Genomic DNA, 25,941 nt, shown 5'->3' with positions numbered 1-25,941 from the left:
CCAGCCTGGCTCTATTGATTTTAATAGATCCGTGTCACAGAGGGGAAACGGTTTTGTCACATTGGGGGGCGGCGGGCCAGCCCCCAGTGCTCCAAAGCTGGGCTGGTGCTCATGAATAGACCACGCTGAGTGGCTAAGGTAAAAAAAAAAAGCAGTGTACCTGATGGTACGTTCGCTTTAAGGCTATGTTCCCACACAGTATTTTTGCTCAGTATTTGGTCAGTATTTTTTAACCAAAACCAAGTGGATTGAAAACACAAAAAGGCTATGTTCAAACACTGTTGAAATTTAGCGAATGGCCATCATTTAAAGGATACCTGTAACCCCCCGTGCCAGGGTGACTGGCTCCCGACCCCCCGTTAGAGCGCCCTATACTCATCTAATCGCGCCGGGTCCCGCTTCCTGATGCAGTCGGGTCACGCAGATCTCAGCTCCCGAAGCCCGGCGCGCGCGTTCACAGGAGAGTCCGATGCCCATAGAGAATGACGGAGCACCGGACACCCCATTCAGTGGTACCTCCGTTCTCAAATTGCTTTTCATTGAAAGTTTCCTTTGGTTCTCAAACACTTTTCGGGCCCCCAGTCTCGAAGTTTGAGGTATCTGAACGTTTTTGCAAGCGTGGATGGTGGTATGAACGTGGTGAGTTTAGCACTGGTAAAGCTTCACATATAGTACAGTACTGTATAAGACTGCTGGATTTACAATGTTGGTATGAGTGAGGAGTTAGTGAATACTGTACTATAGTTGCTGGTTTTGTTTCTTGTGTATAATGTACTGTACAGTATAGTGCTATTCTGTAATGTCCTTTCAATCCACTCCTGGTTTTGGTTGGAAAATACTTACCATAATACATAGCAAAAATACTGTGTGTGAACATAGCCTCAAAGTTGTAAAAAAAAAAAAAAAACCTGCATCATGTGAACCCTGACGGATTCATAGCCTCTAGGCCTCTGCTCATTCATCACAGGGGCTGTTGACATGTGAATTAACCCTCACAGTCCCTACATATATGTGACAATACACAACATGAAGTGAAGCACACTTGCTGTCATTCTGTCTATGGTAGATGACAGACTTTGATGGGTTCTTCCTTATAAGTAATTTAACAAAATAACAGGCTACCTGCCTGGTTATTACTCTGCTTCTCATTGCCTGTGTATGAACACCCTCAGGCTGTGTTCACACATGCATTTTCATTGCGTTACAGAATCATTTAATTGCGGTAATTAATCATTTAATTGACGTCCAGCCGTCCTAGATGGCGTTACTAAAATGAAACTCCAATATGTAAGAACATACCCTTAGGATAGTTTCAGAGGTTTATACAGCCACAATTCTCTGTCCGACTGCAGGTCTAATCAACCAACCAGACAAGCTGTCGACAGCAAGTAGCTGAAGTGCAGCAGCCAACCAGTCAAAGAGTTTAGAAGCAAACCCATACGGCTGCTCTAGTTTGGCCCTGCAAGCAACCGACCGCTCGTGTGTCTTCAACCCAATGCCAATTTTACAGCACTTTTTTTATGCCACAAAAAAAAGCCGTGTCTGGGGGCACCCTGCAGTTGGTTTCACATATGGGATTTTTCCAGGAAAATTCTGATTTTTTTGAAAAAACTACACAAAAGCAGTGGTCAAAACCTGTATATTCAAATGGTGTGCTGTGCCACAAGTTTTGCTATGGAACTCTAAAATCAGGATAAAACTCTGTTTTCTGTTCTCTACCTACACTGACTCTCAACTGCACCGACTTATTGACATATTCATGTCACAATTTTAGCCACAATTTTCCAAAACCTGCACATTTTCCAGAATCTTGGAAAATCTTAGCATGACTATAACATGGATAAACTCATACCCCATAGTAAACCACTGCTCATTCACAGATCTTTCTAGTTTTTAATAGATTTCTTGCCAAAAAAAAAAAAACCACCCCAAAAACTGTAGCCAAAAATGCAGAATAGTAAATAAGCCTAGAGTGATATGTGCTGCTGATGTAGAGTATAGCATTGTGTCCGTATGGGGGGTAAATATTTATATGAACTAAAAGCAAGCAGAGATCTTGAATATTGAGAAGAACTTTCTGTTACATAAGGATCAGTTGCATAAAATTGAAGAACTGCATGTGCCGTGGGAGTTACTTGATCAGGAATAGGGATGAGCAGATCCAGTCCAGGGCATGATCCTACCATGTTTTTTTCTTTTCCTGTTCATGACTCTCCAGTGTAGTAGATTGGGGGATTTAACCCATCTCAGTTTTCCAGCAGCTGCTACATGGTCAGGAGGGGAAGTTTAAGTTTTTATCCCCTATTCTATAATAAGAATTGTAATGCATTGCATTGTGCGCTGCCCCTGCCTGGCTCCTCTGTGTTCTATGGATCAGCAGGGAAATCCCGTTTTCTACATTAAGCAGCTGGGAACCCTGCGCACATCTGGCATCTTCCCTGTAATGTGAAGTCGCAGCCTCAGCACGGTTGGGTTACATCACACTGTCACTGGCAGAAGACAAGGGGGAGGGATTCCTGCCTCTAACTTCCTAGAACAAGCTGCAAGTCGCAATGCTGTGTACTCGAGACCAACATCATATAAACAGAGCTACCCCAGTGTCCCCATAGGCCATATTGTGCTGCTATTCAGCAAAAACTGCAGTGTGTTATTACAGCCACTATACTTTTCAGTTGCATCACAATCTGGTTACAACAAGGTTGTTCACATTGGAGAACCCCACCCCCCACCCTTTTCATGTCCCATTGCATCACCCCCAAATAATCACTTCTTGGTCTTAGAGGGTTAGCTCAAAGATGCATAAAAATTCCGTGTGGTAAAAGGAGGTGCCTCAACAAAAAAAACTGTAAATCTGCGCCAAAATAAGGATCACTCATGATGATAGTGGGGACAGAATGAGCCCCTTACCTTTTAACACCCCCACCCCTGTATGTCATGAGAACACCAAGCAACAATAAAGGAGCTTTGCAAGACAGGCTTCTGGTGTCATACGGTTACCATGGTTACAGGCCATCCACACTTCTTATTAATTGCCTTTGCGCTGCTTTTACATTTGTGTCGTGAACGCAGACCAGGTTATATCTAGAGAAGAAACGTTCTGCAGCTTTATAATACAGTCTGGGCGGTTAAGACCGGCATGTCATTCACCTCTATTCATAAAAAGATGGAAATGTGTCAGCTGCGGCTAAAGATGAAAAAAGTTGCAAAATGGAGAGCCCCTTGTGTTCCAATTCTTTACTATTTTCAAGGTACTTGCTTAGCTTACTGTTAATAAATGGAAACATTTTGGTATAGGAGGCCAAGGCTCTGTTCACATTACTATCTGTTTGATGGATCTGTTTTCAAACCTGATGGTTTTTATTGTCATCCATCCATGTCCGTAAAGAATGACTGATCTGTTACACCACTGCCATGTATTTCTTACAGCTGAGGGTTTGTTACAGTTGTATCAATTCTCTTTGAGCTAAACAGCCTGGACTTTACTGATACACTGTAACAAATCCTGGGCTGTAAAGAGTATTTAGTTGGTGGAGATTTAATGTTCTGGATGTACACAAGACTGTTCATGACAGCAGGAGGAGGACTTAAGATTTCTAGAATATAAAGAGGGGAGTAAAGAGTCATAGAACGGTTGCCGCTGAAGCTGCTGTATGGTGTATGCGTGCAGCATATTTGGTTCTACGCTACAATCTGCAAGTCTGAAAAACCCAGTATTCCCGGGTCTCGACCCTCTAATGTCAGACGCTCTGTAGCGGCGGCTGAGACAACGTGAATAATTGACGCAGTGCGTGGCTTCAGGACGGATTGGCACCAGACATGCTGATCCATGCCCCAGCTGACCCTATCATGGGGATGTTCTTACACCGGCTTCCCCCACTCACTTCACTAAAAGCTGCAGCAAACCAACAACAGCAGCTCAACTGCAAGCACACACAGGGTGTCCAGCAGCAGGTGACAAGAGTCAGCCACCTGGGGGTCCGCAGCACATTCCACAACTCCAGCCATAGGGATAAAAGGGGGAGGGATTTATCAATGCGTTCACCTTAACACTAAGTATAAAAAAAAAGTTGCATGTTTACGCAGAAAACATAGGTAAATATGCAAATGTTTACGCAAATTAGGGACTCAATAATTTGCAATTATACCCCAAATATAATAAAGTTTTTGTGTTTGGAGAGTGTCATAATCCAGCAGATGAGCAAACCCAAGCCATATGTATAAGAAGCCTCATCACTGTACCACGAGAAGTTCTGCTACTTTATATTACTTTCTGGCCACCATTTCTAGGATCTCTGCTTGTTGTCTGCAAATGAAAACATTCTTGATAAAACTCAGGAGACTTGACGCATCTCAAAGCTGAGGGATTGCTAAAATAATATCTAATGTGGACGATCCTGTAAGTCTGATTCCATTTTACACACTGTAAGGAGCCCATTCACTTTAATAGCTGATGGCAAAATGTTTGTTTAACCAACAGCCATTTCTCCTGCCCACCCAGCATTCATGTGTTCTTTATGGGGAGAGGGGAGGGACGCCGCTGCCAGACAGCTCTAGTGGCTGTATAATTACCCAAAAAACAAAAGGGTTGGCGGGTGAATCCAACATGCTCAATCCTTCTTTCCCCTCTGACATCATCCTTCTGTGGCCTCCATACACTATGTCAACTGCTCCTGCCGAAATCAGCAAGTCTGGCCGACTTTTCAGTGACGTGTATGGGGGACAAGGGACAGGAGATTTCTGCTTCTCATATGTTTACATCACTACTGTTTTCAGTCTAGACAATCCTTTGTAACAAACCCTCAGCTGTGAGAAGTATTAGGTCAGGACAAGCGTTTACACTATATTACAGTGGCCACCCTTTCATTTCTATGGCAAAGTAGTGATCTGACTGACTGCCATGGGTTGGGGGGGCAAGACTGGTGCTGAAAAAAGTGGAGACCACGTTTCTTCAGCACCAATCCCCCCCCCCCCCCCATTCTCTAGGAATGTGACTGCTACAGAGGTGACAGTACCTGGGATGGTGCCATTGATCATGTCACTCCTCCTCGCCAGCTCCTTAATATATGACATACGACCTTCACAGCCTGGAGTTCCAGGATGATTATTTGCCCCACCAGCTTACCATAATTATACAACCATACGGGTGAGGACTACTTACGGTTTGGCTGGTGGCCGGTGAAGAGGTTGCTGATGATCCACCACTGTGTGCCACTATGTTAATGCCCACCATCGCCAGTGGTTTACATTCTGTACAAGCTCCAACAAGTAACTGTTTACCATCATCCACGAATAGGCTGTGGGGCACTCGTCGTGCCAGCAGGAAGATGGGCAGCCGGGCTAACTGAATGCTCCTCAACCCCAACAGACGCCGCTTCTCTCGTCTGCAGAAAAAACACACGAAGGTCTCTACCTGGTACTGCCGTGACCAAGGGCTGCTGGGATGTTGGGTCTTCATCTCGTGTTGGAACCACTGGCCTAGCAGGTCATGATAGCAGAGTCCGCAGGTGGACACCAAGCCAGTGGAGTCAGCAGACCGGGCCCTGGGGGCAGGAGGGTACACAGTGAGGAAGGGGAAGAAGGGCTCCTTGTCAGCATACCTATTGGGGGGGTTAATACTTAGTTGATATTCACATCCTGGACCCAGTTCTGCCCCGCACACATAGCAGATAGAGGTGGATGTAGAGTGGAGAACTCCTGCCCTCCGGTTGGCGGTAGCTCCAGGTGAGCTGGCATCCACAGAGCTGAACACCTGATGGTATCTACTAAGGAAACTCTGGACAGAACTGATGAGCTCCTCGCTCTGAGATGCCCTGTAAATGGCCCAGATATCTTCCAGCACCCCATAGCACTTCCGGCAGCTCTGCACTTCTCCTTGGTGGGTCACCCCTCTGGACCCAGGTGGGCATGGCAGCTGGGTGATGAAGGGAAAGTGCATGGTAGACTTGGCGTTGCCGTTGGTGATCCTGGAACGCACAGTTTTTCCTTGGTTGGCACAGTCCTCTCCACACAGGTAGCACACCCCTGATCCTTTGTGGTGAGAGTCAGTGTGCCCAGAAGGGGTGCTCTTCTCCTCCCCAGGGCTGGCATGGAGGGGCACCACATAGAGGCGCTGTAAGACTGGCACATTGGCCATATCAAAGCTGTGCCACTGCTGCATGAGGGAGGAGAAGCAGCTGTCACAGGCCCTGGCACTGCCCCCCGGGGTGAGGGGGTTAGCGCCCGGCGGTGGGGTGTGCAGCCACAGGAAGGGGAAGAAGGGCGCCTGAGGGCAGTGCTCCTGCTTCTGGACGTGCAGGACGTTCCCCGCGCCGGGCGCCCCGCAGATGTAGCAGGTGACCGGGTGCCCGTTCTCCGGGCGTCTCTCGCTCGGAATCTCTGCCCCCTTCACGGCTCTGTCAGTCGGGGAGGCCCGGCAGGGGGCGCTGTGTCCAGGTGCCCTTGGCGCCGGTGCCCACTGTCTCCGGGCTGGCTCGGCACCCTCCTCCGGGTCACTTAGCGGGTTGTCGGACAGGTCGGAGAGCTCCGAGTCGTAGTTAGGGTTCCAGCCTCTGGGATGCGCCCGGGCCCCGTCCCCCCCGCACTGGTAGGGCCTCTTCAGCCAGTACATGCGCTTCTCCAGCGGGGTCCTGCTGCGCTCGAACGCGTCCCACTGCGCCCCAAGAAAGCGCTGACACACGGCGCAAACCCGGGCGCTCCCCCCCGGACTCAGCGGCTCCGCCCCGGGCGCAGGCTCCTGCTGCTGCAAGAAGGGGAAGAAGGCGCAACCCTCCCGGGCCGGGCACCGGACTGGCAGCCGGACCTCCCGCCCCCGGGGCACCCCTCCCCCGCAGATGAAGCAGTACAGGACCCCTTCACCCGCTCCGGGCGCCGCCGCCTCCTCCTCCTCCTCCACTGCTGCCATCAGCCGCTGCTTGCGGGACCTCGGGGCGTCAGTCATGTGCCCGCCGTGCCGTCCTGGCTACTGTGCCCAGGGCATCTCCGCGGAGTTCGGGTAAAGTTTGTCCGGGTTCTGTGCACCGAGGACCCGCCCCCACTGGGGCTTCTGACGGTCGCTGCTCCCGGAGTTGTGAGCCCGGACAGAAGATCAGCCCCCCGGACCCGCCCCCTGGCAGAGCACATGGCCGGGCGCAGGGAGGGGGCGACTGCAGCGGCCGCAACTACAGCCGGAGCGGAGTGTAACTCCTGCCGCGCCGGGCACTGCCAGCCGGTGTGCTGTACTATGCGGTGCTGTACTATGCGGTGCTGTACACTATGAGGTGCTGTATACTGTGCGGTACACTATGAGGTGCTGTACACTATGAGGTGCTGTATACTGTGCGGTACACTATGAGGTGCTGTACACTATGAGGTGCTGTACTATGCGGTGCTGTACACTATGAGGTGCTGTATACTGTGCGGTGCTGTACTATGCGGTGCTGTACACTATGAGGTGCTGTACACTATGAGGTGCTGTATACTGTGCGGTGCGGTACACTATGAGGTGCTGTACACTATGAGGTGCTGTACTGTGCGGTGCTGTACACTATGAGGTGCTGTATACTGTGCGGTGCGGTACACTATGAGGTGCTGTACACTATGAGGTGCTGTACTGTATACTGTGCGGTGCTGTACACTATGAGGTGCTGTACACTATGAGGTGCTGTTTACTGTGCGGTGCGGTACACTATGAGGTGCGGTACACTATGAGGTGCTGTACACTATGAGGTGCTACTGTGCGGTGCGGTACACTATGAGGTGCGGTACACTATGAGGTGCTGTACTATGCGGTGCTGTATACTGTGCGGTGCTGTACACTATGAGGTGCTGTATACTGTGCGGTGCGGTACACTATGAGGTGCTGTACACTATGCGGTGCTGTACACTATGAGGTGCTGTACACTATGAGGTGCTGTATACTGTGCGGTGCGGTACACTATGAGGTGCTGTACACTATGAGGTGCTGTACTATGCGGTGCTGTACACTATGAGGTGCTGTACACTATGAGGTGCTGTACACTATGAGGTGCTGTATACTGTGCGGTGCAATACACTATGAGGTGCTGTACTATGCGGTGCTGTATGCTTTGCGGTGCTGTACACTATGAGGTGCTGTACACTGTGCGGTGCTGTATACTATGGGGTGCGGTACTATGCGGCGCTGTACACTGGGGTGCGGTACACTGTGCGGTGCTGTATACTATGGGGTGCGGTACACTGTGCTGTGCTGTACACTATGCTGTGCTGTACACTGCGGTGCTGTATACTGTGCTGTGCTGTATACTGTGCGGTGCTGTACACTATGCGGCGCTGTATACTGTGCGGTGCTGTATACTATGCTGTGCGCAGATAGTGTGTATGGAGGGGCTGCAGTCCCATGCAACACTAAGAGCAGACACAGTCCTATGTAATGAGTGCATAGTACACTCACTCTGATATTTTCCAAGTGTATTAGCAGCTCTGCTACCTCAGCTCTGATTCCTCTGCAGTGCGCTGTATGTGCTCTGCTTCCTCTGCAGTGCGCTGTATGAGCTTTGCAGTGCATTGTATGTGCTCTGCTTCCTCTGCAGTGCGCTGTATGAGCTCTGCTTCCTCTGCAGTGCGCTGTATGAGCTCTGCTTCCTCTGCAGTGCGCTGTATGAGCTCTGCTTCCTTTGCAGTGCGCTGTATGTGCTCTGCTTCCTCTGCAGTGCGCTGTATGAGCTCTGCAGTGCGTTGTATGTGCTCTGCTTCCTCTGCAGTGCGCTGTATGAGCTCTGCTTCCTCTGCAGTGCGCTGTATGAGCTCTGCTTCCTCTGCAGTGCGCTGTATGAGCTCTGCTTCCTCTGCAGTGCGCTGTATGAGCTCTGCTTCCTCTGCAGTGTGCTGTATGAGCTCTGCTTCCTCTGCAGTGTGCTGTATGAGCTCTGCTTCCTTTGCAGTGCGCTGTATGAGCTGTGCTTCCTCTGCAGTGCGCTGTATGAGCTTTGCAGTGCGCTGTATGAGCTGTGCTTCCTCTGCAGTGCGCTGTATGAGCTTTGCAGTGCGCTGTATGTGCTCTGCTTTCTCTGCAGTGCGCTGTATGAGCTTTGCAGTGCGCTGTATGTGCTCTGCTTCCTCTGCAGTGTGCTGTATGAGCTCTGCTTCCTCTGCAGTGCGCTGTATGAGCTCTGCTTCCTCTGCAGTGCGCTGTATGAGCTCTGCTTCCTCTGCAGTGTGCTGTATGAGCTCTGCTTCCTCTGCAGTGTGCTGTATGAGCTCTGCTTCCTCTGCAGTGCGCTGTATGAGCTCTGCTTCCTCTGCACTGTGCTGTATGAGCTCTGCTTCCTCTGCAGTGTGCTGTATGAGCTCTGCTTCCTCTGCAGTGCGCTGTATGAGCTCTGCTTCCTCTGCACTGTGCTGTATGAGCTCTGCTTCCTCTGCAGTGCGCTGTATGAGCTCTGCTTCCTCTGCACTGTGCTGTATGAGCTCTGCTTCCTCAGCAGTGTGCTGTATGAGCTCTGCTTCCTCTGCAGTGTGCTGTATGAGCTCTGCTTCCTTTGCAGTGTGCTGTATGAGCTCTGCTTCCTCTGCAGTGCGCTGTATGAGCTCTGCTTCCTCTGCAGTGCGCTGTATGAGCTCTGCTTCCTCTGCAGTGCGCTGTATGTGCTCTGCTTCCTCTGCAGTGCGCTGTATGAGCTTTGCAGTGCATTGTATGTGCTCTGCTTCCTCTGCAGTGCGCTGTATGAGCTCTGCTTCCTCTGCAGTGCGCTGTATGAGCTCTGCTTCCTTTGCAGTGCGCTGTATGTGCTCTGCTTCCTCTGCAGTGCGCTGTATGAGCTCTGCAGTGCGTTGTATGTGCTCTGCTTCCTCTGCAGTGCGCTGTATGAACTCTGCTTCCTCTCTTCTGCTTAGTGTGTATTATTCTCCCCTGCAGACTGCCTTGTATCTGCGCTCAGCTCCATACCCAGCCAGGGTAAGCTGTTTTCCAGGGTCTCTCTCATACCCCTTCCAGAAAAGCAGAAAGGCTGTTTGATGGATTAAGCTAAATGGTAGGATATTTTTAATGAAGACATGTACAATTTTGCTTCATTTTACATTTAGGAAAGAAATCTATAGTGCAAAGGTGTCCATTAGCCTTAAAGGGAAACTATCAGCAGTTTAGAAGCATCTCACCTGCTAATATGTCCCTACAGGGCAAGGGGACACTGAGGATGAGGATAAGTTTCTTACCTTCATCCTCTGCACCATTTCTGGGATATTAGTAGTTGCTAATATGCCAATGAGGCATGTTTGTGCACTGGAGGCAGGCACTGACCAGCCTTGGTTGACGCCTAGGATGAAGGTAGGAAACATACCATTATCTTCAGTGCATTATAGGGACATATCAGCAAGTGAGATGCTTCTTACCTGCTGATAGTTTCCCTTTAAAGTATTCCTGCTTCAGAAAAATAATTGAGATATCAAAGGTTTTTATTGGTTGGGGTTTGAATATTTAGACCCAGACTGATCATGTGTAGAGATGAGCGAACCTGGAGCATGCTCGAGTCCATCTGAACCCGAACGTTCGGCATTTGATTAGCGGTGGCTGCTGAACTTGGATAAAGCCCTAAGGCTATGTGGAAAACATGGATATAGTCATTGGCTGTATCCATGTTTTCCAGACAACCTTAGAGCTTTATCCAAGTTCAGCAGCCACTGCTAATCAAATGCCGATCGTTCGGGTTCGGATGGACTCGAGCATGCTCGAGGTTCGCTCATCTCTAATCATGTGAAGTGCTTGTTTAGTATGACCTGAATGGTCTCATAATGTAAATCTATGGGATCATCCAGGTCTCATAGACTCATGCCCACTTTCTTCCAGAGACAGCACCACTCTTGTCTCCAGTTTGGGTGGGCTTTTTTAACTTTGTTCCATTGAAGTGAATGGAGCTTTATTGCCAACCACACCTAAACTGGAGTGGTGCTGTCTCTGGAAGAAAAGGGGCCATGTTTTTGTAGTACTGGATAACCCCTTTAAACACTGCAGGGGTCACTGCCAGTGACAAGCGTATTAAAGACAGGAATCTGATAGAGACTGAAAGGGGCACCAGATGTGGTTTTCTGCAGCCTCAGTGGGGTAAAGTCTCTGGTTATGCTGTATATTGCAAGGTATATGATAGGGGTAGGGAACTTTGGCTCTCCAGCTGTTGCAAAACCACAACTCCCATCATGCATGAACAGACAAAGCTTTAGTTTTTGGCTGGCCAGGCATGATGGGAGTTGTAGTTTTGCAACAGCTGGAGAGCCAAGGTTCCCTACCCCTGGTATATGATATCAGTTTATTATATAATGTGAAGGAGGAGACCACCCAGACTACTACTTTGTCACACCTGTGTGAACCCAGCACACTCTGTGACCCCCAGCATTTCCTTCTGAACTTGTAGCTTTCGCGTCTGTGCTTGCCTTCTAGACAAATGGTGGATCTCAGAGTGCACTGTAACCTATCATGTCAGCGGACAGCATTCTGTACTGAGAGTATACATCCTTTCTTCTAGGATCTTATTACTCAGGGATAAAGGAATTTCTGAACATTTTACCTATATTCATAGATCACCATATTATTGCTGGCTCTTATATTGTTGCTTTATTTTCAGATTCTTCAGACTTTACTCACAAGGGAAGATCCCACCACTGTGGTGATCGCTATGGGTTAAATCATCTGAATCCTGATTCTCAAAATGGCTGAAAGCAAATCCGTAATGACAGAAGTATGTAAATAATATATTTCATTCTTAAGGCCAGAACAAAGAGCTTTACCAAGCAAATCTAGTCCGGAGGGGGACTACTAGCTGCCCTATATCACCATGCACAGTAAGGCTGGGTTCACACACACAGTATATTTCAGGCAGTATTTGGTCCTCATGTCAGGTCCTCATAGCAACCAAAACCAGGAGTGGTTTGAAAACACAGAAAGGCTCTGTTCACACAATGTTGAAATGGATGAGTGGATGGCCGCCATATAACGGTAAATAACTGTCATTAATTCAATACAACAACCGTTGTTTTAAAATAACAGCAAATATTTGCCATTAAATGACGGTCAACCACTCAATTTCAACATTGTGTGATCATAGCTTTTCTGTGTTTTCAATTCACTCCTGGTTTTGGTTGCTATGAGGACCTGACATGAGGACCAAATACTGCCTTAGGCTATGTTCACACTATGTAAAGCTACGCCCGTTGTTGCCGATGGCAACAACGGCCGTAGTTTTTGTGCAGCAGAACACAGCCTATTAAGCAATGGAATCCCGGCCAGAGCGTACACACATCGTATACGCTCCAGCCGGGTTCTGTGCAGCCCCGCAAATAACTGACATGTCAGTTTTCTGCGGCCGGAATTCACTGAATTCCGGCCGCAGAAAGACCTGTCAGTTCACACAGTGAAGCGAGCGGCTCCGGACGTTCGCTTCACTGTGTGCTATGGGAAGCTCTGATGCAGGCGCGCGCTGATGCGCCCGCATCAGAGCTCTGCTGCCAGAAAGATCACCCGGCCGGTACTTAAGTACCGGCCGAGATGATCCGGCCAGAGACCGGCCGTTCCATGACTCGGTCGGGTTCACGGAACGGCCGGTCTCATACGTTGTGTGAACATAGCCTTGTACTGTATATACAGTATGGCTACATTAATACATCAAAGAATTCATCCAATATTTTTAAGGAAATTGTGCTTCAAAAAACAACCAATTGCTCAGTTGTCAACTTGGTCATGACCCAGTTTTTAAGTCTAGTATGAAGCTGTTTTGTTTACCAAAATGTTTTATGAAGTTTTTAAATTTTGTCAGCGAACAGTTGGTAGATATACAAACAACACTCTGCATTCAAATTAGCCCATAATCAGCAAAATAAAACAATATTTTAAATTAAATACAATAAGCTCCGTGCATGAAGCTGTTTTGGAAGAAGTAAGTTAGTTCAGAAGGCTGCCAAAAGGCCTATAGCAACATTTAAGGAGCTACAGGGATTTCTGGCAAGTACTGGTTGTGTACTGCATGTGACAACAGTCTTGTGTATTCTTCATATGTCTGGGCTTTGGGGCAGGGTGGCTTTTTCTTACAAAGGAAAACATCCAAGTCCAGCTATATTTTTCCCAAACCTATGTCATTTCTGCTGGAAGCATGTGGGAAAAAATATTATAGTCTAATGAACCCTTTGGCCATAATTTAAAAAAGTGTGTTTAGGTCAAACACTGTGTATCGCTAAAGATCACCATACTCACAGTGACTCCTGGTAGAAGAAGTATTATGCTCTGCAGTTGTAACTGGGGCTTCAGTCCAGCTGAAGATGACAGCCGGCTGACAGGAGCAGTGCAACAGAGACACACCCCCTGCCTGCCTGCTTTTTCTCATTTTCTTGGGACTTCCTCTTTAATTAAGTGGTGATACATGTATATACTATGTCTATAGCACACCAACAGTCTTGCCTAAATCTGTATGTTACATTAATATCAATCTGTTATCTGCACTTCACTTTCCAAAGTGCTGATGCTGTTAAGTCAAGGAGACACTTGGAACCTTTCATATATATCTCTGTACTTCCATGCTTTTATTCTGGTGCAAAGTGTCCAACTATGACCCCAGCTTTATATACTCTATATCAGCTTGGGTGATACCTGATAATAATCAGAGGTACATTCTCTGCTGTCACAAAGAGCCTCCTTGTGATGGTGAATATTTCTTAACTCCATAAGGACGTGTCACTTTATGTATTAATAATTTTGGAATGCTTTGGATCCTCCAGAGATATCCATGTTGATAGCTTAAGTAAATTGGCTTATAGCCAATGGAAAGTATGCCTATGAAAAGAGGGAGGCTCTAAAGATATTTGAAAAAATCTGGGTCCGATGGCTAGACACTGTGGGCCTAGTGCCTTCTTCTCTTACTTGAGTGAGTCGTTGTGGTGAGGGTGATGGGACATGAAGTCGTGTTGTTGGTTTGATGGGTTAATGCTTTTTTACAGATGTGCTAGAAGACACCTAAGACTCCTTTTTGGATGGACAGTTTATTGCAGTTCAATAAATACATTCACATCGGACTTTTGATACAAGGCACAGGACATTGCCAAAGGTTAATGTACTGCTTTTTGTATTTTTATTTTTTTGTCCCTTTAACAGGAGTGGAACTTTAGTTTTCCGTCCCTGTTGCATAAAACTCAATAAAAAATACTTTGACTACAAATAATTTTGGGTTGCTTTAACTTATCCTAGTGATTCTATTTTTTTCATACCATAGTCTAATTTATATAGCTGGTAAATTGAGATTGCTACTAACAGCGTTCCATTATATCAACATTTCAAGAAAAAAATAGTATTTTTCTAACTGACATTTTTTAGATATGTAATGAATTAAAAATCTGCGGGTGTAGTTTGGGTTTTTCCTTTTGTAATGTTGGTAGGAGAAGTCCCATGGAAGGACAAAAACTGTAGGCAGGCTGGTGGGGGCAGGAAAACTTGTCTATCCTCGTGCCTCCAATGCCCCGCCCTGTGTCCTATTCTCATCAGCCGGTGATTTGCAGCTCTGCCAGCTGCAACGTCACAACCCCAGTTGAGTTATTGCTGGTCCAGCCAATCAGTGATTGGGGTAGGCTGTCGTCCTAGTCACTGACTGGCTGAGCCAAGCTGTGACGTTTCAGCTGGTGAAGCCGGCTACCTGGTTCCCACCTGAAGTTGACAGCTGGCTGCTGTGAACAGGACCCGGAAGCAGCGCATTGGCGGCACAAGGATGGGTGAGTCCAAGTCTTTATTATTTTCCTGCCCCCGCAGCCTGCCTGCAGTTTTTGCCCTTCCATGGGACCTCTCCTTCAAGAATATACAAGGTAATAGGGTAAAGAAATCATACAATTATCTATTGATGTAGCGTATGCTTGGAGGCAATGTTTTATGCAGATGCCTTGTTTATGGGGATAGGTGTTGCACTGATAAGTAGTGTACTTTCTTATCCCCTTTATGACACACTCTGCACCTTTTCAGGGTCTTTGCTTTTTTACCAAGATAGTGTTAGGCCCTGCACAATATGGGTGCCTTCCTTTTAAAAAGCACTTTGGCCCTATCCCTTCTTGGCTACCAAATATTAGGGCCTTGATTTACTACCTTCTGAACCTGAAGGAATTTCGCAGTATAGCTGACACATTGGAAAAGCTCAAAAGCATTATACAGTGCCATTTGGATCATTTGTGCAGCCTTAGGCTGGGTTCACACTATGTATATTTGAGGCTGTATTTGGTCCTCATAGCAACCAAAACCAGGAGTGGATTGAAAACACAGAAAGGCTATGTCCACACAATGTTGTAATTGAGTGGATGGCTGCCATATAACGGTAAATAACTGCCATTATTTCAATATAACAGCCGTTCTTTTAAAATAACAGCACATATTTGCCATTAAATGACGGCCATCCACTCAATTACAACATTATGTGAACAGAGCCTTTCTGTGTTTTCAATCCACTCCTTGTTTTGGTTGCTATACAGCCTCAAACATACAGCCTCAAATATACGTAGTGTGTGAACATAGCCTTACTTTGGTACCATACTTTGGTTTTCCTCATGGCACTGTATGGCATGAGGACGTGATCTGACGCATCAATTCTTCCCATGTACCATTTGTAGTTAACAATACAATCTGCTTTGATGGTCATTGTACTGATACCCCACAAAGGAACAGGGTTTCTACCATGTCAAAATAAGGACCCTGCTCCCACCCCTTACAATCAGCTTCATCACTGGATGTCTCCAGAGAGCTGATTTTTTCATACAGTGTAACAGTAGCGCGGACATAAACACTTCTGAAAATTTGACAGCGGCACAAAGGGGTGGGGTGGGGGGTTCAGATGACACAGCGCAGATTATTAGCTGGTGGCACAGAAAGACCCTCACAAAAACACTCAGCAATCAGGGGCAGGCTACACAGAGGGGAGGATCCATGATGGTACAGACAGGGATGTTCCCTAAAGAAGTACAACACCAAGCCCTCCGATACACACAAAAACACCTGCAACCCCCCCCCACCCCCCCCCCCCCCCCACCCCCACCCCAAAAAAAAAAAAAAAACCTGTTGATTTGTGATAATTCATTCATCTGCAGCTAGGGGGCAGACAGCACACAGAAGCCCACTATAGGCCACCTGATTTTTCAAACCTTCTGACAATTCTTATGGAAATATCTGAATTCTTACCCATCAATACATGAGAGACAATCCCACAATGAATGTTCCACGTGCTGTGTGATAGTTACTGTAAGATTTTTATGTCAATAACTTTCTAAAATCAGAGGCTGCACTGTACAGTAATGAGGAAGGGGGAGCAATACGTTCTCTAACTATTAAAAAGTTCTTTATGATTCCACAGCTGGAAAACAGGTAAAACCTACCCCCCCTCCTTTCCCACACGCACCAGGCTACAGTCCTAGGAATGTCACACCATTATCTTGGTCTATTACGCAGGTAATAGATGGAGAGTGAGAACCACTTTTGGTTGATATTACCTAGCCCATAAGGCATGTCACCCAGCTTTCCACACACCCTGAGAGCCTTTGTTAATGGTTTACATTTAATTTAGGGCATCCCATAAATATCTGCTGTTCAGCGTTCTGCAGGTGTTGAGCACTTACCTTGTTCAGAGCCAGGTCACTTGCCAGGAAAAGGAGAGAGAAAATCTCCTCCAAGTTGTCACCTTGTACCTCCCGGACCTCTCCATAAGGGTCTCTGTGCAGGGAAGCAATCTGTGCGAACACTCTCCTCCCCATTTAGATGAAGAGCTCCCTTACCAGATATTGGGAGATGATCGCCCAGCAGGTCTAAGGTAACGCTCTTGGAGATGGCAGATAAGGAAATGCAGGTTGGTTTCGTCTTCTGGCTGAAAGTTTATCTTTTATATCATTTACACTGAAAGGATGAGCAGGATCTTATCTAGGTTGAAACAGAGGGGAAAAAAGGAGGATTTCAGGAGCAAAACTGGGGGATCTATAGATATTGCATTCTAGCCCCCCAAGGACCAGAAAGAGTATCAAATTCAAATCAATTATATTTATGAGACTGATATATAGAAATGTTCGATGCTGTATCTAAACCTGCTACCTGTGATAATGTCTTCTGAACCACCATTTCTAAGGGTTCACACTGCTTTTTTAGCTTTGCATTTTTGTGTACACTTGAAAAAAAAAGATGCATTTTGATCCTTTTTTTTTTTTTTTTTTTTTAATGGAAGTCAATGAAAAAACGCATGCACACAAATGAATCTGTTTCCTCCATTTTTTTTTTGCATAAAACGGATTGCAAAAACGCTGTGTGATCCCAGCCTACAGGCCCTATTACACAAAAAGATTATCAGCTGTATTCTGCCATTACGGCCGATAATCGTTTCGTGTAAAGGTGCGTTTACACGTAACGATTATCGTGCGAATTTTGTGCGATCGAATTCGAACGATAAACGCAGCGAACGATCAAACGACAAATAAGAAATCGTTCGTTTTTATCTTTCAACATGTAATCCAATCGCAAAAAATTCGTTCCGTGAAAAGTCGCGCAAAAGTTCGGCCGCCCGCAGCCCCGCTCGCAGCCCGTCCCCCCGCTCATCCACAGCCCCCTGCGCTGGCTCGATCGCCGCCGCCGCTCTGATCGCCGCCGCCGCTCTGATCGTCACCCCCGCCGCCCCGATCGCCACCCCCGCCGCCGCTCTGATCGCCACCCCCGCCGCCGCTCGATCGCCACCCCCCCTCCCGCTCCAATTGCCGCTCTGATCGCCCCCACCGCCCCGGCCGCGAACATACCTTACCTGCTCCGCGTAGCAGGTCTTCGAAATCCCCGGCTCCCCTCTTCAGTGCATTGATTGGCTGAAGAGGTGAGTCGGGAATTTCAAACGGCTCCTCTTCAGCCAATCAGTGCTCCTCTTCAGCACTGATTGGCTAAAGAGGAGCCGTTTGAAATTCCCGGCGCACCTCTTCAGCCAATCAATGCACTGGAGAGGGGAGCCAGGGATTTCGAAGACCTGCTACGCGGAGCAGGTAACATATGCCCGCGGCGGGGGCGATCGGAGAGGCGGCGGCATCCGACATTGTTAATCGTACGATCAGGCCAATTATCGTTTCATGTAAACGTACCATAATAGAAGACAATGATCAGCCAACATGAATGATGTAGGCTGATCGTTGTCTGTCGTTTGTCTTTCAACATGTTAAAAGACAAACGACTGATAGCAGCGATCTGCTCTGTGGAATAAGAGCGGTGGCAGAAGACCGCTGCTCACTGCTATGGGCTGCCCAGACAATTTAGCAAACTCACCCAGGCAGCTCCCTGCGGCCCCCCTGCTCTTACCCACTCGCTGCTGACGCGTGTAATAGCGTCGGCATCAAGCAGGGAACGAGGAGCAAATGAGCGCTGAAAGCGCTTGTTTGCTCCTCTCCGTTGCCCTGTGTAATAAGGGCTTAAGCCTGTCATATATGATGCAGTCTGCTGAACTAATGTATCTAATTCTGTCATGTGTTATTGTCTGCTCAGCCTCTGTACCTAAAACTTTACTGTAGTTATCATGCTGTAAAACAAAGCTATACTTATCTGAAATCCAGGTCCAGTCTTTTGAAGGAGGCTTTTTAGTCTTGAGCTGGTTAAAAAAAAAATAGACTAAACACAGGAATTCCGGCCAGTCATGGCTCAATGTGCCCATCAATCACATGACTGTCTTCTCTGTGAGCGCAGATGACCTGGGAAACACTGGACTTCCTGTATTTAGACTTAAAAAATTATATAAATTGAAAACCATGTTTTACATCAATACTGTTGATTTCGATTTTGAAAGTTACAACAACAGGTATACTTTACCTACAGGTAAACAGCAAAGTGGATGAAGGTTAAAGATATACCTTCATCCTCAAAATAAGGTTAGAATATGGTGGGCACAGCTAAATATCACAAAAAGTGATGCATCTCAACACATCCAATATGGAACGGTATACAACCAAAGAAGCAGCGCATATGTTATATACCAGATGCACACACAAAGAATGAATTGCCAAAAATAGAAAATCTTTATTATAAAACACCACAAACAAACCACTTAAAATTGACCACAAAGGGTCAAAATACACAGTATGGTGACCCCACAAACATTGGGGTAATGCTAAAGTACCAGGAAGAGGAAATGAGATAACCTCAATGGCTAGCATGTAAATACACAAAAGCAAAAGACACTTCAATATACAAATAAGTACAAGATAGCAGCAAATGAATTCATCAAAAAGTGCTAAGTGCCATAACACGATACCTTATTAAATAACATGCAACCATCCTGATACAATATCACCTAAACCCTTTGGTTGTATAATATACCTTCATCCTCAGCGCCCTGTGTGCACAGGGAGATATCAACAGGTTAGATTCATCTAACCTGCTGATAGTTTCCCTTAAGATGCCGTATTTAAGCCTGTAACACTAAGCAAATGGTGTCTCCAGAATTGAGAACATTTGTGGGGACATTTATGAAAGGTCCACCTTTTCCCTGGCGTCTGCCTGCTGGCCTGCTGGGGAAAAGGGGGTGGGGCCTAATTTAAGACCGGCGTACAAGGTCTTGGTAAATCCCCCCTTTTGTGTGGGCAAATTTGCATTAAGGATTAGGTAAGGATGTAGTAAGTGGTTATATAGTTTGGGATTATAGAGTATAGATGTAATGTAGGATTGAGTAAGGATCGTGGGAGTGGTTCTATAGTTCAGGCTCTACTATAGGATCTGTGTAAAGGAGGAACAACCTGTCCAGGTTACACATTAATGACAGCACAGCCTGGATTTTACACATGAAGCGGATTTGTACTGCACTGACTCTCCAGGTGCCCATCAAAGGCATCTGTCATTACCTCCAACAGTTACCTGGAGTTCAGCTGTTAATATTAATAAACAGTGAAAGCTGAACTGGTTCAGTGCAAGGTGTGAAATGAGTGTGGACAGCGCTGTCACAGGCTTACGCGGACACTGGAGGAGAGAGGGTTACACGTGTCCTGCCAATAGAAGACAAAGTGGGAAAGGATATAGCCCTTCATAAAATAAATATGTATTAAGGCATGTTCTGTAAGTAGAGCCCATACTTACCCCTCAACACATTATACCTGAAGGCCAAACAAACACTGCCACCATAATTACTACAAACAAACTGTCATACAATACATACTATGCCTATAAATCAATCTTTACATTATACACATAGATATAAAGCCATATATATATATATATATATATATATATATATATATATATATATATATATATATATATATACACATGCACACACCATACAAACATACAGTGTGTTCAGAAAGTCTTCTTTCACATTTTGTTATATTGTGGCCTTGTGTTAAAATGGAAAACAATTCAGGTTCTCCCCCATCATCCTAAACTCAGTACCCCATGATGACAATGTGAAAAAAGTATAAAATTATAAAGTATAAAAATTTTTATAAAAAGGAGAAAAATATAATTTCACATGGATATAAGGCTGTAAAATCTGTTAAAGGTGTTGTCCAGAATAAAAAGATATTCTGCAGGGGCTGTGGGGGACATGTTAGTGAGGTATACCTGCCTCACTCCACAGCAGCTGCCGGCTTTTGGGGTGCCCGATCTCCACCACTATAAGTAAATTCAAAACATCTGTTGTTCCCTTTAAAAAATGAAGCTCAGCATAAACTCTACACTGTCTATGCTGACCTTTCATTTTAAGGAGGAATGGCGTGTCACGGGATGTTTTGAAATCGCTTAGAGCGGAGGAGAACAGTCAGCCCAGAAGCAGGCAGGGAAGTGTGGCAGGTAAGTATGCATCGCTGACATGTCCCCAGCAGCATATCGGAGTATCATTTTATCCAGGACAACCACTTCAATGTTGCAAAACTTCACATTATACAATCAATATTTTATAGGTCAAGAACATTTGGTAAGAGGTATGAGAATGACATGAGGCAGCGTGAGAACGCCAAAGTAGATGTATTACATCTTATTTCATGAATGGCTTTATCGATCCTATGGGATAAAGTCTGATGAGGTATATATGACTCCTGCAGGTACGCTTATCAGAGTAATCACATTGTTGGGAGCAATATGCCCTCAATGGAATCTGCATGGTCTCTGCTCTTCTGGGATTTAGAAGTGAAGGCGTGTTCTATCATTGTGGAAAACTGGAGATTATCCAGCAGAATTCCATGAGAAGAGACAAGTGTGACTGTATGAGGCCGCCTCCTCGCTGAGTCCCCTCTGTAATGTACCTCCAGGGACCTTTTTCAGAAACAAGCTTTCTGGCTCAAAGTGACGGCCTACAAATCACTTCTCAGCCTCTCTTCCTGTGCCGACCTGCTGGAGACTCCTGTTATTGTTGGCAGAAACCCCTCTGTAGCAAAATCCTGACACGCTCCCCCCTCCCCATGTGCAGACCCCCAACAAATATTTGCTCCCTCCCAAATACAGCCACTAGGACACCTCAGAGGGGAATAGCTACAATAACAGACAGAGAGTGTTTATACAATATCATTATATAAGCATTCTGCAGAGAACAGAGATCTATATTATAAAAGTGAATGTCTGTCCATTTGTCCTCTATAGACATTTAAACTCCTGAACTTTTTGACCTCAAATTTGGCATGCAAGTACATTAGGTGTCAGGAAAGGTTTTTGTAAAGGTCCTGACCTCACTAACTGTTGTTCCCTGTTATCAGCCATTGGTGCAGCCTGCATTCTATAGGCATCCAAACACTTGAACCATTTGGCCTCAAAATTGTCAGGTGAGTACATTAGATGTCTGCGAAGGCTTTCAGAAAATTCCCAACCTTGCTAGACAAATACAATGTTTTCTGTAAGCAACCATTATCATGGTTTGTCCTTTATAGGCATCCAAATGGCTGCACCATTTGAAAATGTGGCACATGGGTACTATGGTTGTCCCAGAAGGTTATCAGAAGGGTCTTGCTGTACACATACAGCATCCACTAGTTGTTGTTATCTGCCATTATCACAGCATAAAAGTAGGGAAAGAAAAAAGGAACAGGCAAGAGGCAGCGCCTCGTGTGATACTGTGGACAACAGGGGTGGAAGAGATGAGATTGTGCCAGGCTCACCTTTCAGCCCCTTGGGCTTGTAGTTATGCTCAGCCAATCGCGGATGAGCAGCTGATGGGGCAGCAGAGGGGGGGCCGGCATGAGGGACAGCTGGAGCGGTCCGGCAGCCTCCTGAAGATGACGTCGTCGACCCAAGATGGTGGCCGGGGTCGACAGCAATTGAGTAAACATACTGCACCACAGTTCCGGGTGGGGGGGAACACGGGGAAGGGGGCCATTCACTTAAATAACACACATTACAAAGTTTTATAACTTTGTAATGTGTGTTATTTAGTGAATAAATGTTAAACGCCGCACTACCCCTTTAAGATTTTGCTAGACATATTCAGAACTTATTTGCCTTTGTTCCCTGTTGAAGGTATCTTAATGTCTAAACAATTTGACCACACATATGGCACATAGGTACATTGGGTGTACAAGAAGGTGTTTATAAAGGTATACAGCACCGGCTCACTGTTGTTCTCTGTTATCAACTATTTTACAGCATTGGATGCAGAGGATCTGTAGCTGTACTTGATCTAAAACTTCTAATTTTACAGTTCTTGGTGCAGATTTATCAAAAGAATGAAAATAAAATAAACTGCTTGTTGCCCATAGCAACCAATCAGCTCATGGAGTCATATGGCTCGATCTTCTACCTGTCTAACTGTTAGTTATTTAGGAAGTTAAAGGGGTACTGCAGTGAAAAGCTTTTTACTAGTAATTAAAACACATTACAAAATTATATAACTATGTAATATGCTTCAATCACCTATCTGCCCCCCTTCCCTATCTTTTCCCCCCTCAACCCCCCACCAGGAAATGAAGTAATCTCATTCTTACCTAATGACTCCAGGCTGCTCTGTGGCAGCCATTTTGTGACAATGACATCATCAAGAGGGAGGCGGGTCTAAGCCGTGTTAAGCCAGCCTCCCTTTGTCAGATGACACAGGTTACTCAGCTCTGGTTGGCTGAACAAGATGTAAGCCATCTAAAAGTTTTCCAGAGTCAGTTAGATATCACAGGAGACAAAGTGCATCATGGGAAAGCCCAAACCAGGAAGCGAAGAAAAAATGAAGACACCAACTGGAGCTTCGTGGACCTGCAAACAACGTGAAATTCACAAGGAGACAGACTCAGGAGGAATGGTAAGTGGGAAAACTATGTTTATGATTGATAGTTTTTTTTTATCAGTGCCGGAGTACCCCTTTTAAATAAAATAAAGGTCTTTCTCGCCCATGGAAACCAATCACACCTCAACTTCCTTTTCTTAACTGCTCTGATAAAATGAAGCTGGGCTCAAACTGGTTGTTATGGGCAAATAAGATAAGTATATGTGTATCAGACAGTTTTGACAAATTTGCCTATAAGGGGCTACTAGCCCCTTAAACAATGAAACAAGGGTACGGATTGGCCTCCTGGGCATCTTTGTTACAAATTCAGTAAACACACAAACACCTTTTTACTTGGGCAGCACCATGTACCTTTTTTGGTGAAAATATATAAAGAAAATCCAGAGTGAAATCTGCAGGGACACCTGAAGAACAAGGCAGACCTCAGACAAGCAAAGCCTGAGGACAGCTGTAACCAGAGACAATGCAACCTATCTATCTAAAGAGCAGCAGTGACATCACTGACAATGCAGCCTATCCATTCACTAAAGAGGAGTGGTGACATTACTTAGAATACAGCCTATCCTTTCACTAGAGGATAGTGGTTACATCACTGAGAATGCAGCCTATCCAATCACTAAAGAGCAGTAGTGACATCACTGAGAATGCAGCCTATCCATCACTAAAGAGCAGCAGTGACATCACTGAGAATGCAGCCCATCCATTCACTAGAGAGCAGTAGTGACATCACTGACAATGCAGCCTATCCATTGACTAAAGAGGAGTGGTGACATTACTTAGAATACAGCCTATCCTTTCACTAGAGAGTAGTGGTTACATCACTGAGAATGCAGCCCATCCATTCACTAGAGAGTAGGGGTGACATCACTGGGAATGCTGCCTATCCATTCACTAGAGAACAGAGATGACATCATTGAGAAAAGTTGATGACTGTTAGGTAATAGTTTTGTACACTTTCCATCCCTCAGTCTTGTCACTTCTAGCTTGGAGATTCCCCTGATTTATTGGGTATATTTATAGCTGTAGGAACTCCGCTGTTTTTGCCAGTGACAAGATGTGACACGTCTGTCCCTCTGCGCAGTCACCACCTGTGCGGCTGCAGTCAGCACATGATCTGTCACACTGTCCCAGCCTCACACTCCCCTCCATGTTGATGTCACTCCTGGCCTGGTCCTCCACATATTGGGTATCAGGCTGGAGCTGGGATGTTCACACAGCAGAGATATTTTTACACCGTTCCCTCCACTGTCACACACTTTACTCTGGCAGCCATTTTTAGACTAAAGATCCTAAAGAATATCCCAGACAGGGTAATACAGCTATAAATACCAGGGGGCTGTGTGGGGGCTGTGTGGGCAGAACAAAAGTATGTAAAGTCACATGATTTCAACATTAAAAAAGCCTTATGACAAGTTATAGACAGCGGATGCAGCGAAATTCCTTTATTCCAGCATTTGAAAATCCAGCACTGATTAACAAATTTCATTGTTAATATTTCTGGTTGCATCTATGGCGCTAGGCTTTAAGGTGAACATCATCTGAGGGTCACTAGAGCAGCACAATGAGGGGTGCTTAGGGTGCACCCCACACACAGTCACAAGGAAACGGTTTACAGCTGTTGGCAGACCTCAGACACACAACATCTGGTCTGTCAAACACAAACTAAACAAGAAGATGATGAATACAATAGAAGGTTGGGGGCTGTGAGATGTCACAATTTTGCTGCTGCTTCCTATACATTAACCCTTCAGTTTTCAGTCCTCTATGCGTACAATGCTTTATAAGAGCTGGTATAATGGAGGAATAGCAGGCAGCAGAACAGGCGAGCACACTCTGCCTTTTATTAATGTAAGTCTCTATGGTGAGAAATTACATATTGCGGAGCACGGCTGCTGGGAAATAATGTGTCAGAACTTGACTTGCGGAGTATTTACCGAGCTGTGTTTATGCGTCAGGATGTACAGGAGAATATGACTCTTTAGAACAATATGTCCCAGCTCAGCAGTACTGATAGAAATACAATATAGAACCAAGAATTGACTTTGTACATGTATATTACATTACTGATTCTGTACTAACCCCGAATTACATGTTGTATTATACTACAGAGTGGCATTCATTGTTCTGCAGGTGAAGACCCTGTGTGGGGTTGGGGTCTAATTATCTAGTCCTCCAAACACAAGGGGGCAGTATTTCAGTTACAAACAGGCACAAGGATATATGTATACAGTAGTAGATATTCTCCAGCCATAAAATTGGTTGCCGATCTTGCCTTATTTATTATTGTTAATCAGTTTTTTGCATCTCCAACATGAATTCCAGGAGAATACGCTTGGAATAAGTGACATTTTATGGGAACTATGGGTGGGTATTGCAAACATTTTTAGATTGCCAGTGGGAACATATCTGGCAAATTTAGGGGTTCACTTGGTTCAACTTCCCCTGGTTAGTGTGGCAGCAGTGTAAATTATTTTCCGGCTGTATCTCTGTAAGAGCCAATTCCAACAATGTAAGTCTTTAAGGAATTGGTGGCTCATGACGGGTCTCAGCAGTGATACCCACTGTGATAAATAACATTTGACATGCCTGTTGACACATCAAAAGTTATTTTTCATGACAGTGACTTTTTGAATTTACTATCTATTTGTACAGTAATTTTGGACTAATTGTAAAGTAGTTTTCAGGAGTATTTATTTCCTTCGAATAATAATGTACAGGGCAGGTCATTCTTTGTATGTTCATCCTCATCTGACACAGACCTCAGGATCAGATCTGT

The 25,941-nt window shown here is 45.8% G+C and overlaps 1 protein-coding gene across 3 annotated transcripts in view; it reads right to left on the bottom strand.

The window, feature by feature from the left end:
* Positions 1-7,083, bottom strand: part of GSE1 (Gse1 coiled-coil protein) — a 354,039-nt gene extending 346,956 nt beyond the window's left edge. For 2 of the 3 annotated variants that reach the window (XM_069966314.1, XM_069966315.1), the window contains exon 1: positions 5,159-7,080. In XM_069966314.1, coding sequence (XP_069822415.1) covers positions 5,159-6,937 — 1,779 coding nt within the window. In that variant the 5' untranslated portion in view covers positions 6,938-7,080. Of the gene's footprint in view, positions 1-5,158 lie in introns of all 3 variants that reach the window. The other variant, XM_069966313.1, reaches the window with a different exon arrangement.
* Between the last annotated feature and the right edge of the window lie 18,858 nt (positions 7,084-25,941).

This window comes from Dendropsophus ebraccatus, chromosome 4 (assembly GCF_027789765.1).
Source record: "Dendropsophus ebraccatus isolate aDenEbr1 chromosome 4, aDenEbr1.pat, whole genome shotgun sequence".
NCBI classification, from domain to species: Eukaryota; Metazoa; Chordata; class Amphibia; order Anura; family Hylidae; genus Dendropsophus; species Dendropsophus ebraccatus.
The sequence above is the reverse complement of the archived record's forward strand: the minus strand, read 5'-3'. Positions and strand labels throughout refer to the sequence as shown.